We start from the raw sequence: 23,671 nt of genomic DNA, 5'->3' as shown, positions 1-23,671 counted from the left end.
TGAAGCAGTGAAGTCTAAAACGTGCTCTTTTCTCCCTTCTCCTCTCCCTCTTCCTCCTCCTCTTCCTCCTGCTCCGCTCTAGCTTCCCTGAATAGTCACCGGTGCTGGGGTGGACTTTCACTGATGAGGAGGAGACCTTTGAGTCACCCCGTACTCCTGTAAGGAACCCCAAGAAACTCACTAGTTCAGCCGTTTGGACTATGGTGGTGTCCTTTTCCCTTGTGTGTCAATGGTCCCTAGCTTTGGTAAAGAGGTATTTGTGTCAAGTCTCCCCAGGAACAGTGGCATACAACATCTGAGGTTCACACCAGTGAAGAGGGTCACTGCTATCCCCTGATAACTACATTCATGAGTCCTTATCTTTTATTACAGTTTTACTTTATTTTATTTATGTGTGTGTGAGTGTGCACATGGAGGTCAGAGGACAACCTGCAAGAGTTTCCTCTCTCCTTCTACCATGTGGGTCCCAGGAATTGAACTCAGGTCCTGAGACACATCAGCAAGTGTCTTTACCCTCTGAGCCATCTCTCCGTCCCCTGCTTGCTTCTGCATAGGCGACATTCAACACGGGCTGTCATGGAGTTCTAATTGTTAACAAGGTCTCTAGCTTCTGGAGCCTCGATGCGGTAACCTACATCCCGCACACCTACCTCCCGCAATGCACACCTATGGTTTGAGTCTGGAATATCCCACCCAGGATCGTGTGTTACCTGTCCCCAGCAGGAGACCAAATTCATTTCCCAGCACCCGTTCAGACAGCTCACAACAGCCTGTACCTCCAGCTCCAAGGGGTCTAATGCTCTTCTAGCTTTGGGGGCACCTGTGTTTACGCACACGCACAATTAAAAATAAACCTTTCTTAAGAAACTACAATAACACCCTTACCCACATCGAGCTCATGTCCCTTGCCTCCTACCTATGTCTCTGTGTCCCCTGTGTCACACCCCTTCCTCTTGAGAGGTGTAACAGATTCCTTTATGATGACATGGTCTCTGGATATGTAAATGTTACTGTACCTCACTTTTCTACTCATCCAGCAGTGTGTGTGTATGTGTGTGTATGCACACATGCGTGCACGTGTGTACATGTGTGCACTTGAGAACACAAGCACATGCCATCCAGAGGTCAATGTTGAGTGTCTTCCCCAATTTCTTTCCACCTCTATTCATTCATTCATTCATTCATTCATTCAATTTTTGAGGCAGGGTTTCCCTGTGTTGCACTGGCTGACCTGGAACTCACTCTGTAGTCCAGGCTGGCCTCGAACTCAGAGATCCATCTGCCTCCATCTCCCATGTGCTGGGGCTGGGATTAAAGGCATGCGGCACAACAGCCTGGTTTTCCACCTTTTTAAAACGGAGTTTACCCATTTGACTAGCCAGTTACCTTCAGGGATGTGCCTGTCTCTGCACCCCACTGTTGTGGGATAATCTTTTTTTTTTGGATTTTTTGAGACAGGGTTTCTCCGTAGCTTTTGGTTCCTGTCCTGGAACTAGCTCTTGTAGACCAGGCTGGCCTTGAACTCACAGAGATCCGCCTGCCTCTGCCTCCCGAGTGCTGGGATTAAAGGCGTGCGCCACCACCGCCCGGCTTGTGGGATAATCTTTTGGTACACTGTGAAGAAGTGTCTCTGTCTAAGCTGCCTTCTGATTGATTTAATAAAGAGGTGGCTGGCCAATAGCTAGACTTGAGAGAATAGGCAGGGCTTCCTGGGAGAGAGGGAGGAACTCTGCGGAAGGTGAGGCCTAGGGAATCTGCCAGTGGGCCACAGGGAAGTCAGACATACAGTATGGAGGAGCGGTAGTGAGCCACATGGCAGAAAGCAAATTAATATAAATGAGTTAACTGAAGTTTCAAGAGTGAGTTGGGAATAAGCCTAAGCTAAGGCCAAGATTCCATAATTAATAAGAAGTCTCTTTGTGTCATTACTTGGGAACTGGTGATCCAAAGGACGTCCAGCTGCACTCCCACCCCACAAGTGCTGAAGCTGTAGACAAGCAGAACCACGGCCAGCTTTTACAGGGCATGAGGATCCAGACTCAGGTCCTCATGCATACACTGCAAGCCCCTCACCCATGAGCCGTCTCCCTAGGATGAGGATACTCTGTACGCTAGGACGGCCTGCCACTCCATCCACCCAGATGCAGACTCCGAGATGCAGAGAGGCAGAAGGTGTGGTACCCGAAGCCAGAAAACCCAGGCTCTGAGCTGGGCTCAGGGCTCGGTTGGTAGAGTGCTTGCCCAACGTTCATGACGCCCCAGGTTCCATTCCCCAGCACCACATAAAGCAGGAGTTGCGGCAAACACCTGCATTACCTCACTCCAGAGGTGGAGGCAGGAGGTTCAGAGGTTCAAGACCATCCTTGATTACCTAGTCAGCCTGAGCCTCCATCCCCCGTACACACACACACACACACACACCCCAAAGCCAGGTTCCAGCTCTGCCTGGCCCAGTCCTTCTCTAGCTGTAAGACTTGAGGTAAGTCCTTCCTTGTCTCTTTCTTGAGACAAAGAGCCCTTATTTCCATAGCAAAGGACACACAGCAGCAAGCAAGCAAACAAACAAACAAACAAAAAAACCACAGCAGTAGAAGTCTGCAAATGTTTCCGTGGAGAAAGGTGCTTGCCGCCAACCTTGACTCCCTGAGTTCGATCCCTAGAACCCATAGGGTGGAAGGTGAGAACCAAGTCCTGAAAATCGTGTCTTCCACAGGCACGCCATGGCACCAATGCCCACACACATACAAGCTCATCAAATAAATGAATGGATTTCTTTTTAATCTTAAAAACTACAGCAGTGAGGTACTGTTTCCAAACTTCAGCCTGTAGAATTCTGTAGGCCTTGAAAATGTGTGATTATAAACAGAGTTCCAACGCAGAAACTGCCCCCTTCTCAGGTCCCAGAGAAGATCAGTAAGGGTGGGGGAAGATGCGGCTTTGCTCTGGGAATTTCCTGGGCCCAGCCATCACTCAATGGGACCTTGGCTGAAGGTGCACGGGATCCTCCAGGCCTTGGGGTGGGTCATGGCCCCTTCCCTGGAAAAACTGACAGCTCGGACCAAACCAGATCCCGGAGAACACAAACAAGGAGGCTCTCCTCCAGGCTCCGGTACACGGCCAAAGCAGAGAAGGTGACCTCCAACTCTGTCCATGCAGTCATATGGGAGTAAACTACAGCCAGAAATACTCCAGCCTTGCACTGGGACCGGATGCCCCAGAGAGGCAAACAAACTCTTGTTTTTCTTCACCATCTGCTCTGGCTTTCAGAAGGCTGAGGCTCTGGCCCATCCCCCTTCCTTCCTGCTGGTCTGTCACCAGCCTGTGAGGGTCCAGTTACCACAGGCGGGCAGTGCACTGACCTCAGGACAAAAGGCTTTGGTTACTGGGTCAAGCTAGAGGGGCAAATCCCTGGAGCTCAATGGCCGTAGCCAATTGGTGAATTGGATTCAGTGAGAGACCTTGTCTCAAAAATAATAATAAATAATGTGGAGAGGAACTGAGGAAGACACCTCCCACCCACTTCTGGCCTCCATGTGAACGGTCACATGTGTGGATGTGTACCCACACTCACAAGTGCGTGCACACACGTACAACACACAAGCACAAATGACTCTGGAAGGTAACACACGGCAGACAGGAGCCCTTGAGATTACAAACCTGTCGAGATATTTCATTTGGATTTTAATAAGTAAAGCTTGCCTGCAATTTAGAGAGTAAAACAGCCATAGTGGTTACAGACCAGGCAGTGGTGACACACAGCTTTAAGCCCAGTAGCCACACTAGTTTGCCATAGAAACTGCGCTATCGTGATGCACACCTTTAATCTCAGCACTAGAGAGGAATATAAGACGGGAGGAGACAGCTCTCAGCCAGTCTTATTCTGAGATTCCTGAAGGCAGCATGGCCATTTCATACTGAGGTAGAGACAGTAGCTGGCGCTCTTGCTTTTCTGACCATCAGGTTGGCTTTACTTATTAACATACAAATAAAATATCACTACACAAACCTGCCCATGGTGAGGAGTAAGCGTCTGACAGCTGGGGGAGAAAGGGTTTGTGTGGAGTGTGTGTGTCAGGTCAAGTCCGTGCTGATGTATTCAAGTTCTCCATCTATGGTGTTGGTCCTTTGGTCCTTGCCTGTCACTGGCTGAAATGTCTTCTTGTTGCGTGGATTTTGACTCAAGGTCTCACTTATCCTGGGCTGGCCCTGAACACGTTGTTTACTGAGAATGGCCTCCTGGCTCCATCCCCCTAGTACAGAGATTCCAGGTGTGTGTCACCATGCCCAGTTTTTGCAGTGCCAAGGATGGCACCCTGGGCTTCACACATACCAGGCAAATGCTCTACCCATCGTTCCACATCCTAACCTTAAGAGGAGGCTTGCATCCCTCCGTATTTTGGTTCTTTGATCTGTGGGTGTCTAATCCTTAGGCATCTATCTGCCTCAGACACCTCATAGTCCCGAACACTCAGAAGACAACTATCCCAAACACAAACACACTGCAGAGAATGTACATCCCACAGTTCCCAACACTCAGAAGACAACTCCCCCAAACACACACACACACACACACAAACACACTGCAGAGAATGTACACCCCACAGTCCCCAACACTCAGAAGACAACTCCACCAAACACACACACACACAAACACACACTGCAGAGAGTGTACACCCCACAGTCCCCAACACTCAGAAGACAACTCCACCAAACACACACACACACACAAACACACTGCAGAGAGTGTACATCCCATATCCCCATCACTCAGAAGACAACTCCCCCAAATACACACACACATGCACAAACACACTGCAGAGAACACTCAGAAGACAACTCCCCCAAACACACACACACACACACACACACACACACACACACACACACACACTGCGGAGAGTGTCCGAGGCAAGCTTTCCCACCCTGGGACCACTGGGGAAAGAATCAGATCAGCATCTTTCCTGGGTTGACCACCCTCTCTGCTTCTATTCCATTTGCCAATAGAGCTCTTCCTGGCCCAGCACAAAGAATGATGCCAATGAAAAAGTACAAAGCTGGAGAGAGGGCACAGCGGTTAGAGCACTTACTGCTCTTACAGAGGCTCCAAGTTCAGTTCCCAGCACCCTCATCAGCTGGCTCACAACAGCCTAGTTCTAGTGGACATACAAGCAGACACACACACCTTTAATCCCAGCACTCGGGAGGCAGAGGCAGGTGATCACAGCGAGTTCTAGGCCAGTCTGGTCTACACTAGCAAACTCCAGGCTAGGTATGGCTACATAGTAAACCTCTGTTTCAAAAAAAAATGTTAATACATACTTATATACCACACACACACACACACGTTAAAATATGCATAGTATTTACTGCATGGATAAGCTGGCAAGGAAGGAGGTAAGGGCTAGCAAGGTGGTTCAGTGGATAAGGGTGTTGGCCACCAAACCTGACAACCTGCATTCAATTCCCTAAAACCACAAAACCCTGGATTCCTCCCTATCGCTACATAAAACCAGACACACTAGGCAGTCAGAAGCAGGAGGATAAGAAGTTCAAGGTCATCCCTGGCTACTTAGGAAATTCGACACAGCCTACATGAGACTGTGCCTCCACAAAAACTAAGTCATAGTTAAAGCAAGAGTTCAAGTTATGAGTGAGCGCTGTGACACGGTATGTTTAGAGACAGTTCTGTTTATCGTTTACCTTTAACTTCAACACAGAAATGATATCGTGTGCCTCTGTCTCTCCAGATCCCTTTATGCTACTTAAATCTTCTTTCTGTGACAAAGGACCTGAGATGATAATCCTGAAAGAAGGAAAGGGCTGCGTCTGGGGAGACGGCTCAGTCAGTGAGGTGCTCACTGTGCAAGCGTAGAGTTCAAAGCCCCATATGAAGAGCCAGGCACAGCTGGGCGGGGGTGGAGCATGCCTTTAATCCCAGCACTCGGGAGGCACAGGCAGGTGGAGTTCGAGTCCAGCCTGATCTACAGAGTGAGTTCCAGGACAGCCAGGGCTACACAGAGAAACCCTGTCTCGCAATCTAAAACAAAAGCACCTGCATGGTTGTAATCTCAGCCCTGGGGAGGTGCAGACAAGAGCACCTTGGCCAGCCAGGCCAGCAAATCCAAGGGCTGCATAAGTGGCGTCTTGTCTGAAGAGACAAGGTGCAAAGACTCGGGAGATGTGCAGTCCATGAGATGCCGGCCAGATGAGAGACTCTGTGCAAACAAACCAACAGTGGAAAATGCCTGAAGAATGACAGCCGAGGCCGTCCTCCACCCTACACACACACGCACACACACGTGTGAACACACACATGCACACACATGTGCGCGAACACACATGCACACATGTGTGCGCGCACACACACACGCACACCAGAAAAGTAACTCAGCTGGGTATGACCATGCTCACTAATTTTTTTTTTCAAAACAAGGTTTTTCTGTGTAGCTCTGTCTATCCCATAACTCACTCTTGAACTCACAGAGATCCGCCTGGCTCTGCCTCTCAAGTGCTGGGATTAAAGGAGGGCGCCACCACTGCCCAAGCTCACTCTTATTCCCAGCATCTGGGAAGCTGTAGCAGGAAAATACTGGTTTTGATGCCAGCCTCAGCTACACACAGAATTCAAGGCCAACTTAGGCTACCAACACAGTCTAAAAAAGAAAGAGAGAGAGAGAGAGAGAGAGAGAAGCAACTCCAAATAAGCTAAAGGTTTTAACGCAAAACCCCAAATACTCCAGCTCTTAGAGGAAAATGCAGGGGAGAATTTCATGACATTGGATTGGGTGAGAGTTTCTTGGCTATGACACTAAAAACACAAACAACAAAAGAAAAAGCAGATACATTTGATTATGTTAAAATTGAAAACATGTGGGGTCTGGGGAGACAGCTCAGTCAGTGAAGGACTCGTTGCATCTTGAGAATGAAGCACCCATGTATAAAAGCCAGGCATGGTGGCGCGGACTTGCTCGTTACCCCAGCATTTGCGGCATGGCGACCAGAGGATCTCCAGAGCTTGCTGACCAGCCTTATCTAATCAATCACCAATCTCCTTATTTAGGTAGAGATCTTTAAAAAAAAAAAAAAAGTAGATGGAAAGTGATAGAGAAAGACACCCAGCATCAACCTCTGGCCTCCACACTCACGTGATACACACACACACACACACTTCATGTATGATATATATGGTCATTTTTAATTTATATTTATTTGTTTATGCCACACTCATATGCACACACATACACTTCATGTGCACTGCATACACAGTAATTTTTTAATTTGCCATTGTGATGTATATTGGTATTTTGCCTGTATGCACGTCTGCGTACCACTTGCGTACCTGGCATCTGTGAAGGCCAGAAGAAGACATTGGGTTCCCTGGAATAGGAGCTACACTTATGAGCCACCATGTGAGTACTGGGAATTGAACCTGGGCCCTCTGCAAGGATGGCAAGTGCTCTTATCCACTGAACCATCTCTCCAGCCCCACAATTTTTATTAAGGAGTAGGTAGTTTTAGCTGGGCATGATGATGCATGTCTACGATCTTAGCATTCAGGAAGCTGAGGCAGAGGATTCCGAGTTCAAGGTCCACCTGGACTAGAAAGTGAGACTTTATCTCAAAAAGGTAAAATCAACCAAAACAACAGAAACAACTGGCACACAGCTCTTCACTGTTAATAGGGATGGATTCTGTCACTGCCACTGTAAAGTGGGTCCTCAAAAAACAACAGACTGGCTCTGTGATCCAGCAATTCTGCCCCCAAACTTGCACCCAAAGGAGCTGAAAGCAGAGATGAGAAAAGATGCTCACCCAACTGCAGTCTTAACAGCAGTGCTATGACAGTCAGAAGCACATAGCAAGATCCTGTTTTACACACACACACACACACACAAACACAGACATGCACACATGCACACACACGCATCCACAAATACATGAGCAAAACACACAGGCATGCACAGAGTTGCAGGTTTGGACGTTACTTCAGTAAGTAAGCAAGCAAGAAAGACCTTAGTTTGATCTCCAGAACCAACATAAAAAAATTAGGAGGAGTGGCGTGCACCTGGAATTCTCAGTGTTGGGGAGGCAGAGATGAGCAGATTCCTGAGATTTGCTGACCAAACAGAATAGCTTATTCAGTGAGTTCCAAGCTATCAAGAGACTCTGTCTCAAATTAAATGAATGAATGAATGAATGAATGAACGAACGAACAAATAAATAGAGGGGAAGGGCTAGAGTGTGGTTCGGTAATTAAGAGGACATTGCTCTGGCAGGGACAATTGAGTTCTCAGCACCCACACCCAGTGACTTGCAACCATCTGTAACTCCAGTCCTGGGAGATCTGCCTCCCTCTTCTGGTCTCTGCAGGCGCCTGCATGCAGACAATGCGCGTGCAAGCAAGTAGGCATACACACAAACACACCAAATGCGGGCACTTATTGCGCGTGCAAGTGCATGCACGCACGCGCACACACACAAATAAATAGATATACAAATAAATAAAGCTTTTCTTTTTAAATACAAGGTGTAGACTCGAAAAACAACACTCACACTTTGACACTGGTCTCCACCCACTGGTGTGCTCGCGCATGCGCAGTGTGCCAGAACTTTTAAAAAATAGACGAGCGAGCCTCACCTCCACAGCTGTGCTGGCCCCGGGAGCCTGAGAGCTCACAGCTGCCCAGCCTGCAGAGCCGCAACACCCACCAGCTTCCTCTACCTGACACCAACATTTGGCTTCCATTTCTGGCCCCTCACATCTTTCTCAGAGACCAGCTCTTGCAGGGTTTCAGGTCGAGCGGAAGCCAGAGGCTCTAGGGAGAGTCAGTTTGCATCTCAAGGGGTGGGAGGTGGATTTGACTGGGCCAGCCAGTGGGCTGTCTTGCCCAGCCACCCCCTGGCGCCCCCAAATCCCATCCATCCTGCAGGCTCCCCACCCGCTGTCAACAGGGCAGGCACACTTCCTGGTGCAAGGTAATCCTAGCCGGCTCTGCTCCCCATGGGCTTGGCTGGGCTCTGTTATTAATCTCCGGCAGATCCTGTGTCCTGAAGCTGAGACAGCTGTCCCCATGAGCAGCTGTTCCCGACCAAAAACAGCAGGCAGACAACTTCTAATGTTATCACTTTTATGGAGAGAGAGGGGAAAATTACAAAAAGTAGGTATGAGCCATTCTTTCTGCAGCAACCTGGGCAGACCCTCGCACTGTCAGCGTGCAGGGGCTCCTGGCTCCGTGCTTAAAACACATTTCCAGGCTCAAGAGTTCATGGATGCTCATGGTCAAGATACTCATCTCAGGCGGAAAAGTGGACGCAACAGAATTCCATTGAAATTGAATCAATAAGGGATTGTTGGAGCTGGGATGTAATTCAGTGATTGAGAACTTTCTTGGAATCCCCCAGTGAGGGACTGGGGTGTGGCTCAGTGGTAGAGCCCCTGCCTAGAATCCCCCAGTGAGGGGTCAGAGTGTGGCTCAGTGGTTACCTAGCACACATAAGACCTGGGTTCCATCCCTAGCACCACAAATGACAAACCAGAACAGGGCATTGCTTTAGTTCATGCCCCGCTCAATCCTGCATTACCTGCTATGGTAGGTGGCTCAGGAGGTAGAGTGCTTTCCCAGCATGCATGAAGTTAGATTCCTATGCCACATTAAACTGGGAGCTGAGGCAGGAGAGATGCCTTAGTGGTCAAGAGTACCTACTGCTCCTCCAGAAGACCTAAGTTCAGTTCCTAGCACCCACGTCAGGCGGCTCTCAGATGCCTACAACTCCAGCTCTAGGGGACCCAACACCCTCTCCCCACAGCTTCATTCGTGTACACAGACAGACAGACAGACAGACACACACACACACACACACATTTGGTTGGGCATAGTGGCAAACACCTCTAATCCCAGCACTGGGGAGGCAGAGGCAGATGAACCTCTGAGTTCCAAGCCAGCCTGGTCTGCATACTGGGTTCTGGGATAGCATGGTCTACATAGACAAGTCTCAAAAATAAATGAATAAATAAAAAATTCATTAACTAATTTAGGAAAGGAAAGGTAGCACTGGGATTAGACCTGGGTCTCTGCACCCAGCTCTCAGGCCGTCGAGGCAGAAGGGTCGCAAGTTCAACTTGAGTTGCTGGGTCTACAATTTTCTTGTGATCAGATGGAGTGTCCAGTCCAGGGTCAAAGCAGGCTTTGATGCACACACGCGCACATTCACACACACACACACACACACACACACACACACACACACACGGGAGATTATAAGATTTTCCCAAAAGCCCTAGAAGACCACCTGGTAAAACATTAAAACAATTAAAACAATTTCTCAAAAATAGTCTGGGTGTGGTGGCGCACGCCTTTAATCCCAGCGCTCAGGAGGCAGAGCCAGGGGAATCTCTGCGAGCTGGAGGCCAGCCAGAGCTATATAGTGAGACCCTGCCAAAAAAAAAAAAATCAACTTTCTATTATTACTCTGTGTGCGCGTGTGTGTGATGGGGTGGGAGGCCTCATGCTTCCTTTGCATGTGCTGGTCAGAGAACACCCCTGTGGAGTTGGTTCTCTCCCTTCACCTTTATGTGAGTTATGGAAACGGAACTCAGGTTGCCAGGCTTTCGAGGCATAAATAGTTTCAGGATTCGGAAGTGAGGAGATGGTTTAGTGCGCAAGCACACTTGCCATTGCAAGCACAAGGACCTGAATCCAGCTACCCGGCCCCTTTGTGGAAAGCCGGGCATGGCCATGCCCACCTGCACCCCCAGGGTCGTGTCGGTGGTGAGACAGGAGGCCCACTGGGGCTTGCTGGCCGCTTCCCTAGCTCCAGGCTCCACGAGAGGCCATCTCAAGGAAGTCAAGTGGGGTGTGGCACAGTAGAGCACCTGAGGTACCCTCCGGGCCTCTGCACGTGAGCACACGAGCCCAGGCACCACACACACGTGCGCACAAACAAGAAATCCTCAGGGTCTGAGTGAACTGTCACCAACAGCTGCGGAACGAAGGGGAGGATGCGGCTGACACATTCCAGCAGCCCAGGATCAAATCACCCCAGAACCGGGTGCCCAGGCAAGCCAAGACCTCTTGGACTCCGAGACCAGCCGTATGGCCAAGTCAATCACAGGGGGGACCAGAGGGGAGAACCACAGACAGGGCTTGCCAGGGGAACAGGAAAGACAAATGTGTCAGAAGCCAGAAGTGACAAGCCTGGGTGTAGACAGTGGGGCCCAACAGGAAGAAACTGCTGCACTCAAGCATTGGGGTGCCCACGAGGTGTGAATTGTCAGCATGCCCAGGCCCCTCCGGTGGGCATCAGGGAAGATCTGGCAACATTCTAGGGACAAGGAAAGAAAGCCTAAATCATCCACAAGGCTCCCAGGAGGAATATGACTCAGTGGATAAAGCACTTCCCATGTGATCATGAGAACCTGAGTTCAAATCCCCAGAACCCTCAGAAAGCCAGCCAGACACGGTAGGATGTGGCTGTTACCCTGGCATTCCTCTGGTGAGATGGTACGTGGAGACAGGAGAAGCCTGGAATCTCCAAGGCCATCGTCTAACCTATACAAGCATACACATGCACACACACACACACACACACACACACACACACACACACACTTTTCATGTTAGATTTAACCAGGAGGCTAATCAGCTTGCACTCACCTACAACCTTATGAGTTGCTGCCAAGCGCCCTACCCAGAGCCTGTCTGTGAATCTTTAACAGTTGCCCTTGCCCGTACCCGGACCCAGGAAAGAAGTTAAGACACGCTCAGGTTGCACCCATCTTTTGCACACTTTATCTCCATCCTCCTGGGTGATTCGGAGGTTGGTGCCGCTGTCCAGAGAGGCAGACGTCCTACCCAGAGCCTTTCAGTGAGTTTATTTACAAGTGTCTGGATTCCAGGAGAGTGACACGTGACATTCTCACTCCCCCTCCCCCCCAACGAAACTTCCAGATCTCAGGTTGCTGGCCCTGAGGCATTTGAGGATTAAATCATATCCCGGGACCAGGATTTCACAGAATGCTGTCTAGAGTTGGGATCCAGGCTCAGTCTTCTCCTCACACCCTCTCTCTTTAGGAAGAAAACCCCGCAGCTTTGAAATGAGGACTTCAGCATGTTCTAGGAAGCCATCGCCCCTATTCCAACAGCCCTCAGCTCACATCAAAGAGCACAGGGTCTTAGAAGACCTTCATGGCCACCCTTCTTAAGAGCAGCTGAGTATAGCTATCCTAGCAGGAACGGAGATACTTTAAAAAGACACTGGGCCCCTTCCTTTGGCTATCAGGCTATTGAGACAATGGTACCAGTGCCGGAGAAATTGGAATTTCCCCAGGAATCTCACGCTGAGAGAAGGAAAGAGCCGAAGCCTGTTGCCAGTCAGAGGTTGGAGCTATACTGAAATCTCCTCTAACTATATGAAGAGATTTCACATAGTTCTGATGACATATCAGACCATCTTGGAGAAGAGACAGGAGCCAAGACAATGGTGGGCCAGTGGTAGGCAGAACCACACCTTGACCGGAGCTGCTTAGCTGTGGATACATTTTACCCTAACGTAAACCTAAAGCTAACTGTTAGGATACCAAAGAAAGACTTTGGGATGGAGGGATCACTGTGTTCCTCTTCCTGATGTGGTCAATGTGACCAGTTGAATAAATCTCTTTCTTTTCGCATGGTGTGTGTGTATGTATGTGTGTGCATGTGTATGTGTGTGTGCATGAGTATGTGCATGTGTGTGCATGTGTATGCATGTGTGTATGTGCATGTGTGTGCATGTGTATGTGTGTGCATGTGTGTATGCATTGTGTGCATGTGTGTATGCATGTGTGTGCATGTGTGTATGTGTGTGCATGTGTATGCATGTGTGTGCATGTGTGTATGTGTATGCATGTGTGTGCATGTGTATGCAGGTGTGTGCATGTGCATGTGTGTATGTGTGTGCATGTGTATGCATGTGTGTGCATGTGTGCATGTGTATGCATGTGTGTGCATGTGTATGCAGGTGTGTGCATGTGTATGTGTATGCATGTGTGTGCATGTGTATGTGTATGCATGTGTGTGCATGTGTATGTGCATGTGTGTGCATGTGTATGCATGTGTGTGCATGTGTATGTGCATGTGTGTGCATATGTATGTGTATGCATGTGTGTGCATGTGTATGTGCATTCCACGACACGTGTGGAGGTCAAAGGACCATTTACAGGAGTCAATGTTTCTTCCCACTATGTGGGTCTCAGCGTTTGAACTCGGGTTGTCAGTCTTGACAGCAAGCACCTTTGGTTCACTGAGCCATCTCACCAGCCCTGAATTAATCGTTTCTGTTTTCAATGTTGAATTGTCAGTTAAAAAGACAAAACCCTGCACATGGCTTATTAGGTACTACCAGCGCCTAGGCTCTGACCGTGAAAATTCAGCGCCAGACGAGGAGATATGAGAAGCCAGAGGATTCACTTCTGTCCTCGGCTGTGACCCATTAACCTGGACCGGAGGTTGCTTATTCCAAAGGGAGATTCAGAGAACAGTATATGATGTGCAGGTTTGCCATGAGGCCGCAGACCGTCCTCCCCAGGCACATTGTGCGAACATTCCTGAAAATCCTCTAACAGTTCCTTATGGAGGTTCGGGTCACCGCCCCAGGGGCAGCTGGTCTGTGTCCAGATCACACATTCTTCCAAGAGCAATGAAGTGTGCGGCCAACCAGAGCCAAGAGAAGCTAATGGGGATTTCTACTGCCACAGCAATTCTTTCTCTGGGAATCGATCTTTAAAATAACGGACAAGCTGTGAGAAGAGAGGGACAGGACGAGAGAGAGAGAGAGAGAGAGAGAGAGAGAGAGAGATACCCCTGGGGCTTTGCAGGAAGGCTCCCCACCTCCCCGCACTCACACGCATCTGTGAAGACCGTCCTATATGATTCCATGCTGGAGGAAACGGCTCAGTCTGTAAAGTGCTTGCTGAACATGTATGGGGACCTGAGTTCAAGACCCAAGTGGAAAGCCAAGTGTCCTGGCATGTTCCTCTAATGCCAGCTCTGGGCAACGCAGAGGCAGGAGAATCCTTGGGGCTCACTAGCCAGTCTAGCTGAACTGGTGAACTCCAGACAGTGCCTCAAAAACTAAAGTGCCAGGCCCATGAGATGTCTCAGTGGGTAGAGGTGACTGCCACCAAGTTAAATATCCAGAACCCACATGTTGGAAAGAAAAAAAATCAACTTCTACAAGTATGGATAATTGAAGGAGCCACAAGAGGGTGTCAGATCCCCTGGATCTGGAGTTACAGGCAGTTGTGAGCTGCCCCACAAGGATGCTGGGAATGGAACTCCAGTTCTCTGCAAGAGCAGCAAGACCACTGAGCCATCTCTTCAGCCCCAGTAAAAGTCATTTTTAAAAAAAAAGGAAATAGGTTTCCAGTCCTAGGTGAGAAGTGTGCACACCCAGCGCCCGGTCTACCAACTCCAAGGTATTTATTTCTGCCCATGTGCAACCCACTAACTGGGGTTATGTTCCCAGCAGTCAAGGGCCCCAGGTTCACTGTGGAAAGCCCATACAGAGAAGTCCTGCCAGGTGTCTCGGGATCTCCAAGCCACCAACAGTTTCACAACTGCTCTGCAATGCAAGGGACAAGCTGAGTGACCATTTCCAGCAAGACGCTCTCTGAGTGTGCCCTGGCACAGTCAGCTTAAGGCAGAGACCACAGTCAGGATGCCCTGAGTTGAGAAGCCCATTCCCTTATCTGCCTGAACCACACACCTGGACCCCAGCAAGATGCAGGGGCAATCGGCTCCAGTAGGAGGTGGAGAGGAGACACCAAGAAGGGTTTGAGAGGCTCCAAGGTGGAGAGATTAGAAACCTAGCTCATGGGTAGCAATTTCCTCCAACTTCAGTATCCACCCTTGAGATTCAGTAAGTTCTGAAAGGAGACTCCTTAAAACTCAGGAAGTAGACAACACACAAGTCTTGGGAAGTCCCTGAAACTTAACAGATTGACAAAGCTCCTCCCCACTCAAGGTTATATAAATGGTAAAGAACACTGAGGAGACTCCAGCCTGCTGATCTGCCTGCAAGTTGTACGGAGAGTTATATCTTTTATGAACCATCACCCGTGCTCTCAGGGATCCAGCTGCTTTGAGACATCCATGTTCCTGTAATTAACTCCTCACACATGCTCCTGTGAGGAACTACAGTGAACTCATTAGTTCACCAAGCTGGACTTTGATGGTGTTGTTGCTTCAGTCTCTGCTGGTTCCACATCTTGGGTACGGAGATGATGTCTGTTCATATCTCCCCAGACACAGTGTCACACAATACCATCCTAGAAAGGCCAGGAGGCAGCAAGAAGTAGTATATCTCCTCAGCTGGTTTCAGGCCATCAGAGGGTATTCCATTGTTCCATCAGATAGCACTTACAGAGTTAAAGATAAGAACATTGAATGGCTGGGCCGATGGTTCAGCCAAGAAAGTGCTTGCCTTAAAAGCCTGAGGACTTAAGTTTGAGCCCCAAAACCCATGGTTTTAAAAAGCCAGGGGTGGGCAAAATAGCTTAGCAAGTAAAGGCACTTGCCACTAAGACTGAGGATCTGAGTTCGATACCTGGGACCACCATGGTGGAAGGAGAGAACCAACTAGTCCAAGATGATCTTCACCTTCTGAGAGTGGGATCCTGACTGGGAAATACTGGACTGTCCTGGGAGATGTCCTTGATGCTGGCTCTTCCTGAGGCAACGTGAAGAAAGGGTAGAGAGGGAGAAGGAGACAGAAAGAGCAGGAAGGAGAGGAAGTGAGGAGGGAAGGGAAGGCAAGAGAGAAGGGGGAGAAAGAGTGGAGACATAGCCCTGTCATCACGTCAAGGCTCACAACCTTTCCCAAACAAACCTGCCAGACACTTTCCCAGTGGGCCACAAAACGGTTTCAGGTTCTGCATTCGCTCTGTCCATCTGAAGAGAGGACGGTCAGGAAATGGGCAAAGACTTTGCACATGGAGCCAAGAAGTAATTGAGTTTGTTTTTGTGAGAAAGAAAATGTTTTTGTGTTTATGCAATGTGTTTTTGTGTATATGCAATGTGTTTGCGTGTGTATGCAATGTGTTTGCGTGTGGATGCAATGTGTTTGCGTGTGGATGCAATGTGTTTGTGTGTATATGCAATGTGTTTGCGTGTGGATGCAATGTGTTTGCGTGTGTATGCAATGTGTTTGCGTGTGTATGCAATGTGTTTGTGTGTGTATGCAATGTGTTTGCGTGTATATGTAATGTGTTTGCGTGTGTATGCAATGTGTTTGCGTGTATATGCAATGTGTTTGCGTGTGGATTCAATGTGTTTGCGTGTATATGCAATGTGTTTGCGTGTGTATGCAATGTGTTTGCGTGTATATGCAATGTGTTTGCGTGTGTATGCAATGTGTTTGCATGTGTATATGCAATGTGTTTGTGTGTATATGCAATGTGTTTGCGTGTGTATGCAATGTATTTGCGTGTGTATGCAATGTGTTTGCGTGTGTATGCAATGTGTTTGTGTGTATATGCAATGTGTTTGCGTGTATATGTAATGTGTTTGCGTGTGGATGCAATGTGTTTGCGTGTATATGCAATGTGTTTGCGTGTGTATGCAATGTGTTTGCGTGTGTATGCAATGTGTTTGCGTGTGTATGCAATGTGTTTGCGTGTATATGTAATGTGTTTGCGTGTGGATGCAATGTGTTTGCGTGTATATGCAATGTGTTTGCGTGTATATGCAATGTGTTTGCGTGTATATGCAATGTGTTTGCGTGTATATGCAATGTGTTTGTGTGTATATATACATGCAAGTGTGGGATCCAGCAACAGCGAGCCTATTGTCTCTACTCCACACAGTGCTGGAGTAGTAGGTGCCTGCATGACCATACTCAGCTTACTGTGTGGATGCTGGAGACTTGAACTCAGGTCCAAATGTTTGCTCAGCAAGCATTTTAACTCACTGAGCCATCTTTCCTACCACTGAGATTCTGTAGGAACAAACCCTGAGGTCTTTCCTGCGGCTTCCCCTCATTTCTGAAAGGTGAATGTGGGACTCGTGCCCCCCAAACCCTAACTGTGTTAGACACAGGAACCATAACACCAACGGCATTCAGCCCCAATGAAGTTAGGACTTAGAAGAACGCGTAGCAGGTGGGGCTGCTCAGCCTGCAGCGGGCAAGGGACCATGGAGAGCGGCAGGAGGCAGAGGAGACTGTCTATCTCCGATTAGAGAAGGGTGAAGCACAGGCTAAGCTCCCCTGACCTTCCTGGCTGCAGATGTAAACAAAGATAAATAAACGGAGCCATAGGTAGTTCAGGTTGTACATCGCTTGGCCGACATGGAGAAGGCTCGAGGTTCGTCCCCAGGAATGCATAAACCAGGTGTGGTGTACACACTTGCAATCCCAGGAGGATCGGGAGTACAATGCCATCCTTGGCGACATATTTTGAGGCCAGCCTGGACTTTATGAGAGGGAACAGATGTGGAGATATATGTTTGCAGTTCCATGGCCAGAGACAGATAGTACCGAACAGCCAGCCTAGCCTGCTTGGTGAGATCCAGGCCAGTAAGAAACCCTTTCTCAAAATGTATCTCAGACTTTGTGTCTCAGTAAGGATACACAAAGTCATCCTCTTTCCTGCACATATGTGTGCACTTGCATGCACATATGAACTCCCATACATATCAGCATGTGAGTGCTCACGCCACCCCCATGTGTAAACAATAAGGAACCTGTAAAAATGAATGAGGTTAGATGGGTATTTTGCAAACCTCAAATCCTTGTGTCCCTTTCTACTCCCAGCGTCTCATGACTATTCTGGTCTCTATGAGAGTCTTATCATATGAACTGGATCCTGGTCTCTATGGGATCCTTACCATATGAACCAGATTCTGGTCTCTATGGGATCCTTATCATATGAACCAGATTCTGGTCTCTATGGGATCCTTATCATATGAACCAGATTCTGGTCTCCATGGGATCCTTATCATATGAACCAGATCCTGGTCTCTATGGGATCCTTATCATATGAACCAGATCCTGGTCTCTATGGGATCCTTGTTTACGGACCAGATCCTGGTCTCTATGGCATCCTTATCATATGGACCAGATCATGGTCTCTATGGGATCCTTATCAGATGGACCAGATTCTGGTCTCCATGGGATCCTTATCATATGGACCAGAAACCAGGCTCTGGGAGATTAAACATCTTATACAAGACTGCTGTCAGGACAAGACCAGCTGGCAAAGCTCTTGGGTGAGCTATCAACAGATCACTAAGATTGTACTTGACATGGTCCTCAAAAAAAAAATTAGGAGACTTCACTATAGTTTTGTCAAAGCAACTTCGACACTGGATCCATGCTGGGCTTCTAACAGAGGTGATCAAAGAGAGCCAACAATGGTCAGGTGACTGGATCATGAGAGCTCCAACGTCATAATGGATAGATCATTCCAGTTTCATAGTTTGATGATGGTGTTTGGTGGTGAGAGAGACCAGAGAAACGAGATTTCTCGTACAGGACCCAGGCGTTCTGTTCTGGAGGTCACACGACAAACTAGGGCTGGAGAGATGGCTCACTGGTTAAACACTACCCCACACACATAAGGACTGGCATTCAGATCCCCAGAACCCACATAAAAGCCAGGTGGTCAACCTGTAGACAGCACTGGAAGACAGAGACAAGGGATCCCCAAACCCAGCTAGGTAGCCAGAACAACCACATCAGCAAGCTCTGGATTTGACTGAGACACCCTGCCTCAGTGAATAAGGTGGAAGAGTGGTTGACGTGATTCCTGCACCAACTTGAGCCCTCTCTCTGCACTCACATTCAAGTGAAACACACACCTATATGTGCTGCTGCTGCTGCTGCTGCCGCTGCTGCTGCTGCTGCCGCTGCTGCTGCTGCTGCTGCAACCCAAAGTTGGCTGGAGGCACAGATACAAGTCCCTAGATTTGTATGGGGTTGTGTGACTCTTGTCTTGCCCTAGGACTCTCTTTTTCTTTTCAAAAAAAAAGAGTATCACACACACACACACACACAAATTATTTTTCAAGCCAGACACCACAGTATATGTCCATAATCCCAGGTGCTTGGGAAGGATGAGGCAGGAGGCCAGCCGTGTTACACAAGCAAGTTCAAGTCAAGCCCAAGTATCTTAGTGAGACCCTCTCCCAAAAAGAAGTTTTAAAAGGAGCTGGAGAGAAAAGGCTCGGTGGCTAAGGGGGCTTGCTGCACAAGCCTAAAGACCTGAGTTTGAATCCCCAGTGCCCATATTAAAACAAAACAAAACAAAAAAAACGGCCCTTGGGAGCACACCTCTAAGCTCAGCACAGGAGAGCGGGGCGGGGGGGGGGGGGCATGAGCAGAGACAGGAAGGTGTCTAGGCCTACGGGCTGCCAGCCCTGTTCCTGGTTCAGTGAGAGGCTATCTCGTGGAAGAACAAAGCAGAGAGTGCCATGGGGGCAGCACAGGTCCAGAACACTCCCTCTGGCCATCACATATGCATGCAAAGAGATACATATCCACACACACGTGTACACATACCACATATACATATATGCCATTCACACACATACCAATTAGCTAACAGGTTTTGAAATAAAGATGAATTAAAGGGTGGGGCTGTCACCGTGGTAGAGCCCCTGCCTGATGTATGCAAGGCAGTGGGGTTCGATCCCCGAACTACATGGCTATAGGGGGAGGGGTGCTGTGTAGAATTATTGTGTTCCATAAATGACATCACACTATACAGACTATTCTACAACTTATGAAGCTTGCTTACTGCTATCTCCACATCTGGAAGCGTGCAGAGCCTACACTTCTGTGCATGTTCCGAGACCTCTCCCAGCAGAAACTTCTGAAAAGCATTTCTGAACAAACTGCAAGTGATAAAATCATAGACAAACATTTGTGTGTGTTTGGAGAATCCTTCTAATAGAAGCTTCTAAAAAATATTTCTGAACAAAATGAAGGCAGTTAAGTTCCATGTAAACTTGTGTTTGTGAGTGTAGACGTTTCTGTGTGTGTGTTGCACGTGTCTGTGTGTTTAGTTGGACAGCCCTTTATGTGCACACAGGCATTGGGCAGAAGTCAAGATCAGACTCTTTACCACTCCCGCTCTCTACGTTTGTGTCTTTGTTTCTCGGGACAAGGTCTCTCTGCACAGCCCTGGCTGTCCTGGAGCTTGCTCTATGGACCAGGCTAGCCTCAAACTCAGAGATCCGCCTTCCTCTGCCTCCTGAGGGCTGAATCTAAAGGCAAGTGCCACCACCGCCTGGCTTCAACTTTACTTTTCTGAAGCAGGGTCTCTCACTAAATCTGGAGCTGATGACTCTGCCAGCCTCACTGACCAGCAAGTCCCAGGAATCCTCCTACCTCAGCCTCCCAAGCACTAGCACTGCAGGCGCACGCTGAAGACCCATCCAAACCACCTCCCTTACCCCAGCAAGCAAATTTTGGCAGAGAAAAAGGATCCACTGTCCACGAAGCATCCGCAGCTCCCAGCACAAACTGTTCCGGTCTCCTTGCTGTAAAATGCTGATAAAATTCTTGTTCATGGTTATTGGGTCTATAATATCTACTTATCCAAAGTTGGCTGAATCCAAGAGGTGCAAATCTATACATCAGGGGAGGTGTGTGTGTGTGTGTGTGTGTGTGTGTGTATAACTCCAGACCTCTGCTTTAGTCTCAGGACTCTCTGTAAAACAGTTAAATTACACACACACAAAACTACTTCCCAAGTCAGGCACAACATACATGCCTTACTGTAATCCTAGCTACTTTGGAAGTCGAGGCAGGGGGATCAGAAGAGTGAGGTCAGCCTGTGCTATACAAGTTCAAGACCAGTCCACACACTTTAATGAGACTCCATCTGAGCTAAAGAGAGGGCTCAGTGAATAGGAGAGCTCGCTGTACAAGCATGAGGACCAGAGCTTGAATCCCCAGCATCCTTGTTCAGTTGTTCCAAAATGAGATCATGGCTCACACTATACAGAATGTTCTACGACTTCCAGTGCGTGTTTCCTGCTATCTTCACATATGGAAGTATGCAGTCTACACTTCTATGGGTGTTTGGAGATCTCTCCCAATAGAAGCTTCCAGAAAGAATTTTCCAACAAAATAAAAGCAATAAAATTGCAAGCAAACTGGCAATAGGACCTGGGACCTAGTTCTTGGCTTTCATAACGGTAGGGGAGCAATAGAACACGTCTGAAGAAAGAAGATGGGAGTCGCCCCTGCGTGCTGCCAATGAACTTAGAGAGTGAGGACTTCAGTTAAGAGACGGGGTGTGTGTGTGTGTGTGTGTGTGTGTGTGTGTGTGTGTGTGTGTGGTGTGTGTGTGTGTGTGTGTATATACACGTGCATGTGAGTGCAGTTTCCTCAGAGACCAGAGGAGGGCCTCAGATGCTCTGAAGCTGGAGATACAGGAGATTGCGAACCCCGTGCCCTGGGTGCTGGGACTCCAACTCTGGTCATTTATTAAGAGCAGTAAACCAGTATTTTAATACTCTCTTGCGGCTCTTGAACTGGTGTAAGGATGAAAACTTATGTCGTGGCGCCGGTACAGGTGTGAAGATTGGAGATACCGTCAAATGGAAACGCTAAACTCAGTAGGATTTATTTGGTTGCTTTTCCTTTTCTTTGGGAATTCAAAAGTTTGCAAGACTGAGCATTAAGCCATCAGGGGAGGCCAGCGCGCCACCTGGCGGTAGATGGAAGCAGCGGGCGGGTCCAGGCACTAAGGGTTGAGTGACCCCGTGCCTCCTCCATCCCCACACCGAAGCCTTGGGATCCAGGCGGGTACCACGTCCCAGAGTGAATGGGCAGTCTCAGCCAAAGTGGCCTCAGGCCGCAAAGGCCAGATGAAATGGCCTCTCTAGTGTCGCCAAGTGGCCAAAAGGACTCACTGCCTTGGTAACTCTGGAAACTGTGGAACAAAAAGCCAAGGCCGCACAGGTGAGCCTGGCAACTTGGTGGAGGCTGAACTTGGTGGAGTCTTGTGAGTGCGAGGAATTCTCTCTACGACTCCCGAATGCAAGTTGGTACCATCTCCATTCGAAGCCCCTGGCTGAGGGGCAAGAAAACCAGGACGGGAAGAAACGGAGTGGGCGCGAACGGAGACCACCAAAGCCGGGGCGATGTGTTCCCAGCACCCCTCTAACACAAGTTGGCGCCCAGGCATCCTTAGGCCTGGGGTCCCCAGCACAAGATCGCAGTATTCGCTCCCACCCCCTGATTCTGACCACAAAGCTTCTACCGTCGTGCGTTCTGGCTATCCCGAATACACAGGCCTGCATCCGCAGCACCGGTATCTCGGAGGCCACCCCACTGTACCCTATTCTCGCTTTCAGGCTCCACGCTCCAGGCCTCGTGCTCCAAGCCCGATGTCCCTCCATCCCGATCACTGGGCCACTACGCCTCATAATCTCCTGGTGCGTACCCAAACTCGGACGACTCAGTGTGGAGTCACAGCGCCTTGGATCAAGCGCGCACTGGCTCCAAGTCGCACGCTCCTGTGTCCTGAGTTCCCCGACACCGAACCACAGTGCTTCGAAGTCCTCACTGTCCCTCGATCCAGCTCCTGCGTCCCCAGCACCCAGACACCGCGCCTTGGAGTTCCCACTGTTTCACGATCCATCCCTGCAGAGCCCCAAGCCCCGTGCCTTGCAACCCCAACAACAGGCCACCGCTCCTCAGATCTCCTGTTGTCTCTCGATCCGGCCCTCACGCCTTCGAGCCTCTGTTCTCCCAACCCTCGACCACAACTTCTCTGTGACCCTTAGTCTCTCTATGCAGTCCTTGGTCCTCTATCCCACTCCCCACCCCAGCACCGGGCCAATGCTCCTCACAGTCCCCGATGTCCCTGAATTCAGTCCCCCCCCCCCCGCCCCTGAGGCCACTGTCCTGTGTCCCCAGTACCCGACCACAGCTCTTGCAAGCTCCGACTGTCCCTAGATCCAGCCATCGCTCCCCCAGGCCCGGCGCCTGGCGTTACTCACCGGCGACTCGAGTAGCTGTTGCCGGGGGAGCCGGCGCCCTGCTCCGGGTAGCCGTGCTGTTGCAAGGCTGCTGCCGGGAACTGGTAAAGGAAACCGGTGGCCAGCGCCGAACCGCACAAGCAGCAGCACGCCCATGGTAACAGCAAAACGAGCTTCATTTTGTACCGCTCGCCCGCGGGGACCTGGAGTCCCGGGAGCTGGGGACAATCAGGCGTGCCCCGGACGGCTGGACCGATCCTGCGGCCCCAGGCTGGAGCGCAGGGAGCCAGCCGGTGATGGTGTGAAGGCTGGGTCTGAGGTGGAAGTCGTCTGGGGGTCGCCCACGCCTCTCCAGGACCGCCTTTTCAAATTCAGCGAGGTGGGCTCTGCGCAGTTAAAGGGGGCGTGGGTCTTTCTTTTTAACCCTCAGAGGTCCAGGGCTGAGGAAGCGTCTATCAAGCTGGGGGCGCCCCAGGAGGCGCATCGTTCTGAACACCAAATCTTACATCCCCGGGGCCCTTAATACACTTTTTGAACTTTCCATACCCAGGTGAGAAAAACATCCAGGTTTCCATGGAGCCGCACCATCTAAGATCCTTATCGGCTCCATTTTTCAGAAATGGAACCTGAGGCTCAAGGAAAGTTAAGCTAGGTAGATGGCTCTCTGGGTAAGAGTGTGCGCTACAGACCCTGCAGACTTGAGT

General features: G+C 49.5%; 1 protein-coding gene across 3 annotated transcripts in view; it reads right to left on the bottom strand.

The window, feature by feature from the left end:
• The window catches only part of Col26a1 (collagen type XXVI alpha 1 chain), a 140,996-nt gene extending 117,669 nt beyond the window's left edge, over positions 1–23,327 (bottom strand). For 2 of the 3 annotated variants that reach the window (XM_075976339.1, XM_075976355.1), the window contains exon 1: positions 22,989–23,255. In XM_075976339.1, coding sequence (XP_075832454.1) covers positions 22,989–23,146 — 158 coding nt within the window. In that variant the 5' untranslated portion in view covers positions 23,147–23,255. Of the gene's footprint in view, positions 1–22,988 lie in introns of all 3 variants that reach the window. The other variant, XM_075976348.1, reaches the window with a different exon arrangement.
• Between the last annotated feature and the right edge of the window lie 344 nt (positions 23,328–23,671).

The sequence above is a fragment of the Microtus pennsylvanicus genome, chromosome 1 (genome assembly GCF_037038515.1).
Source record: "Microtus pennsylvanicus isolate mMicPen1 chromosome 1, mMicPen1.hap1, whole genome shotgun sequence".
Taxonomy (NCBI): domain Eukaryota; kingdom Metazoa; phylum Chordata; class Mammalia; order Rodentia; family Cricetidae; genus Microtus; species Microtus pennsylvanicus.
The sequence above is the reverse complement of the archived record's forward strand: the minus strand, read 5'-3'. Positions and strand labels throughout refer to the sequence as shown.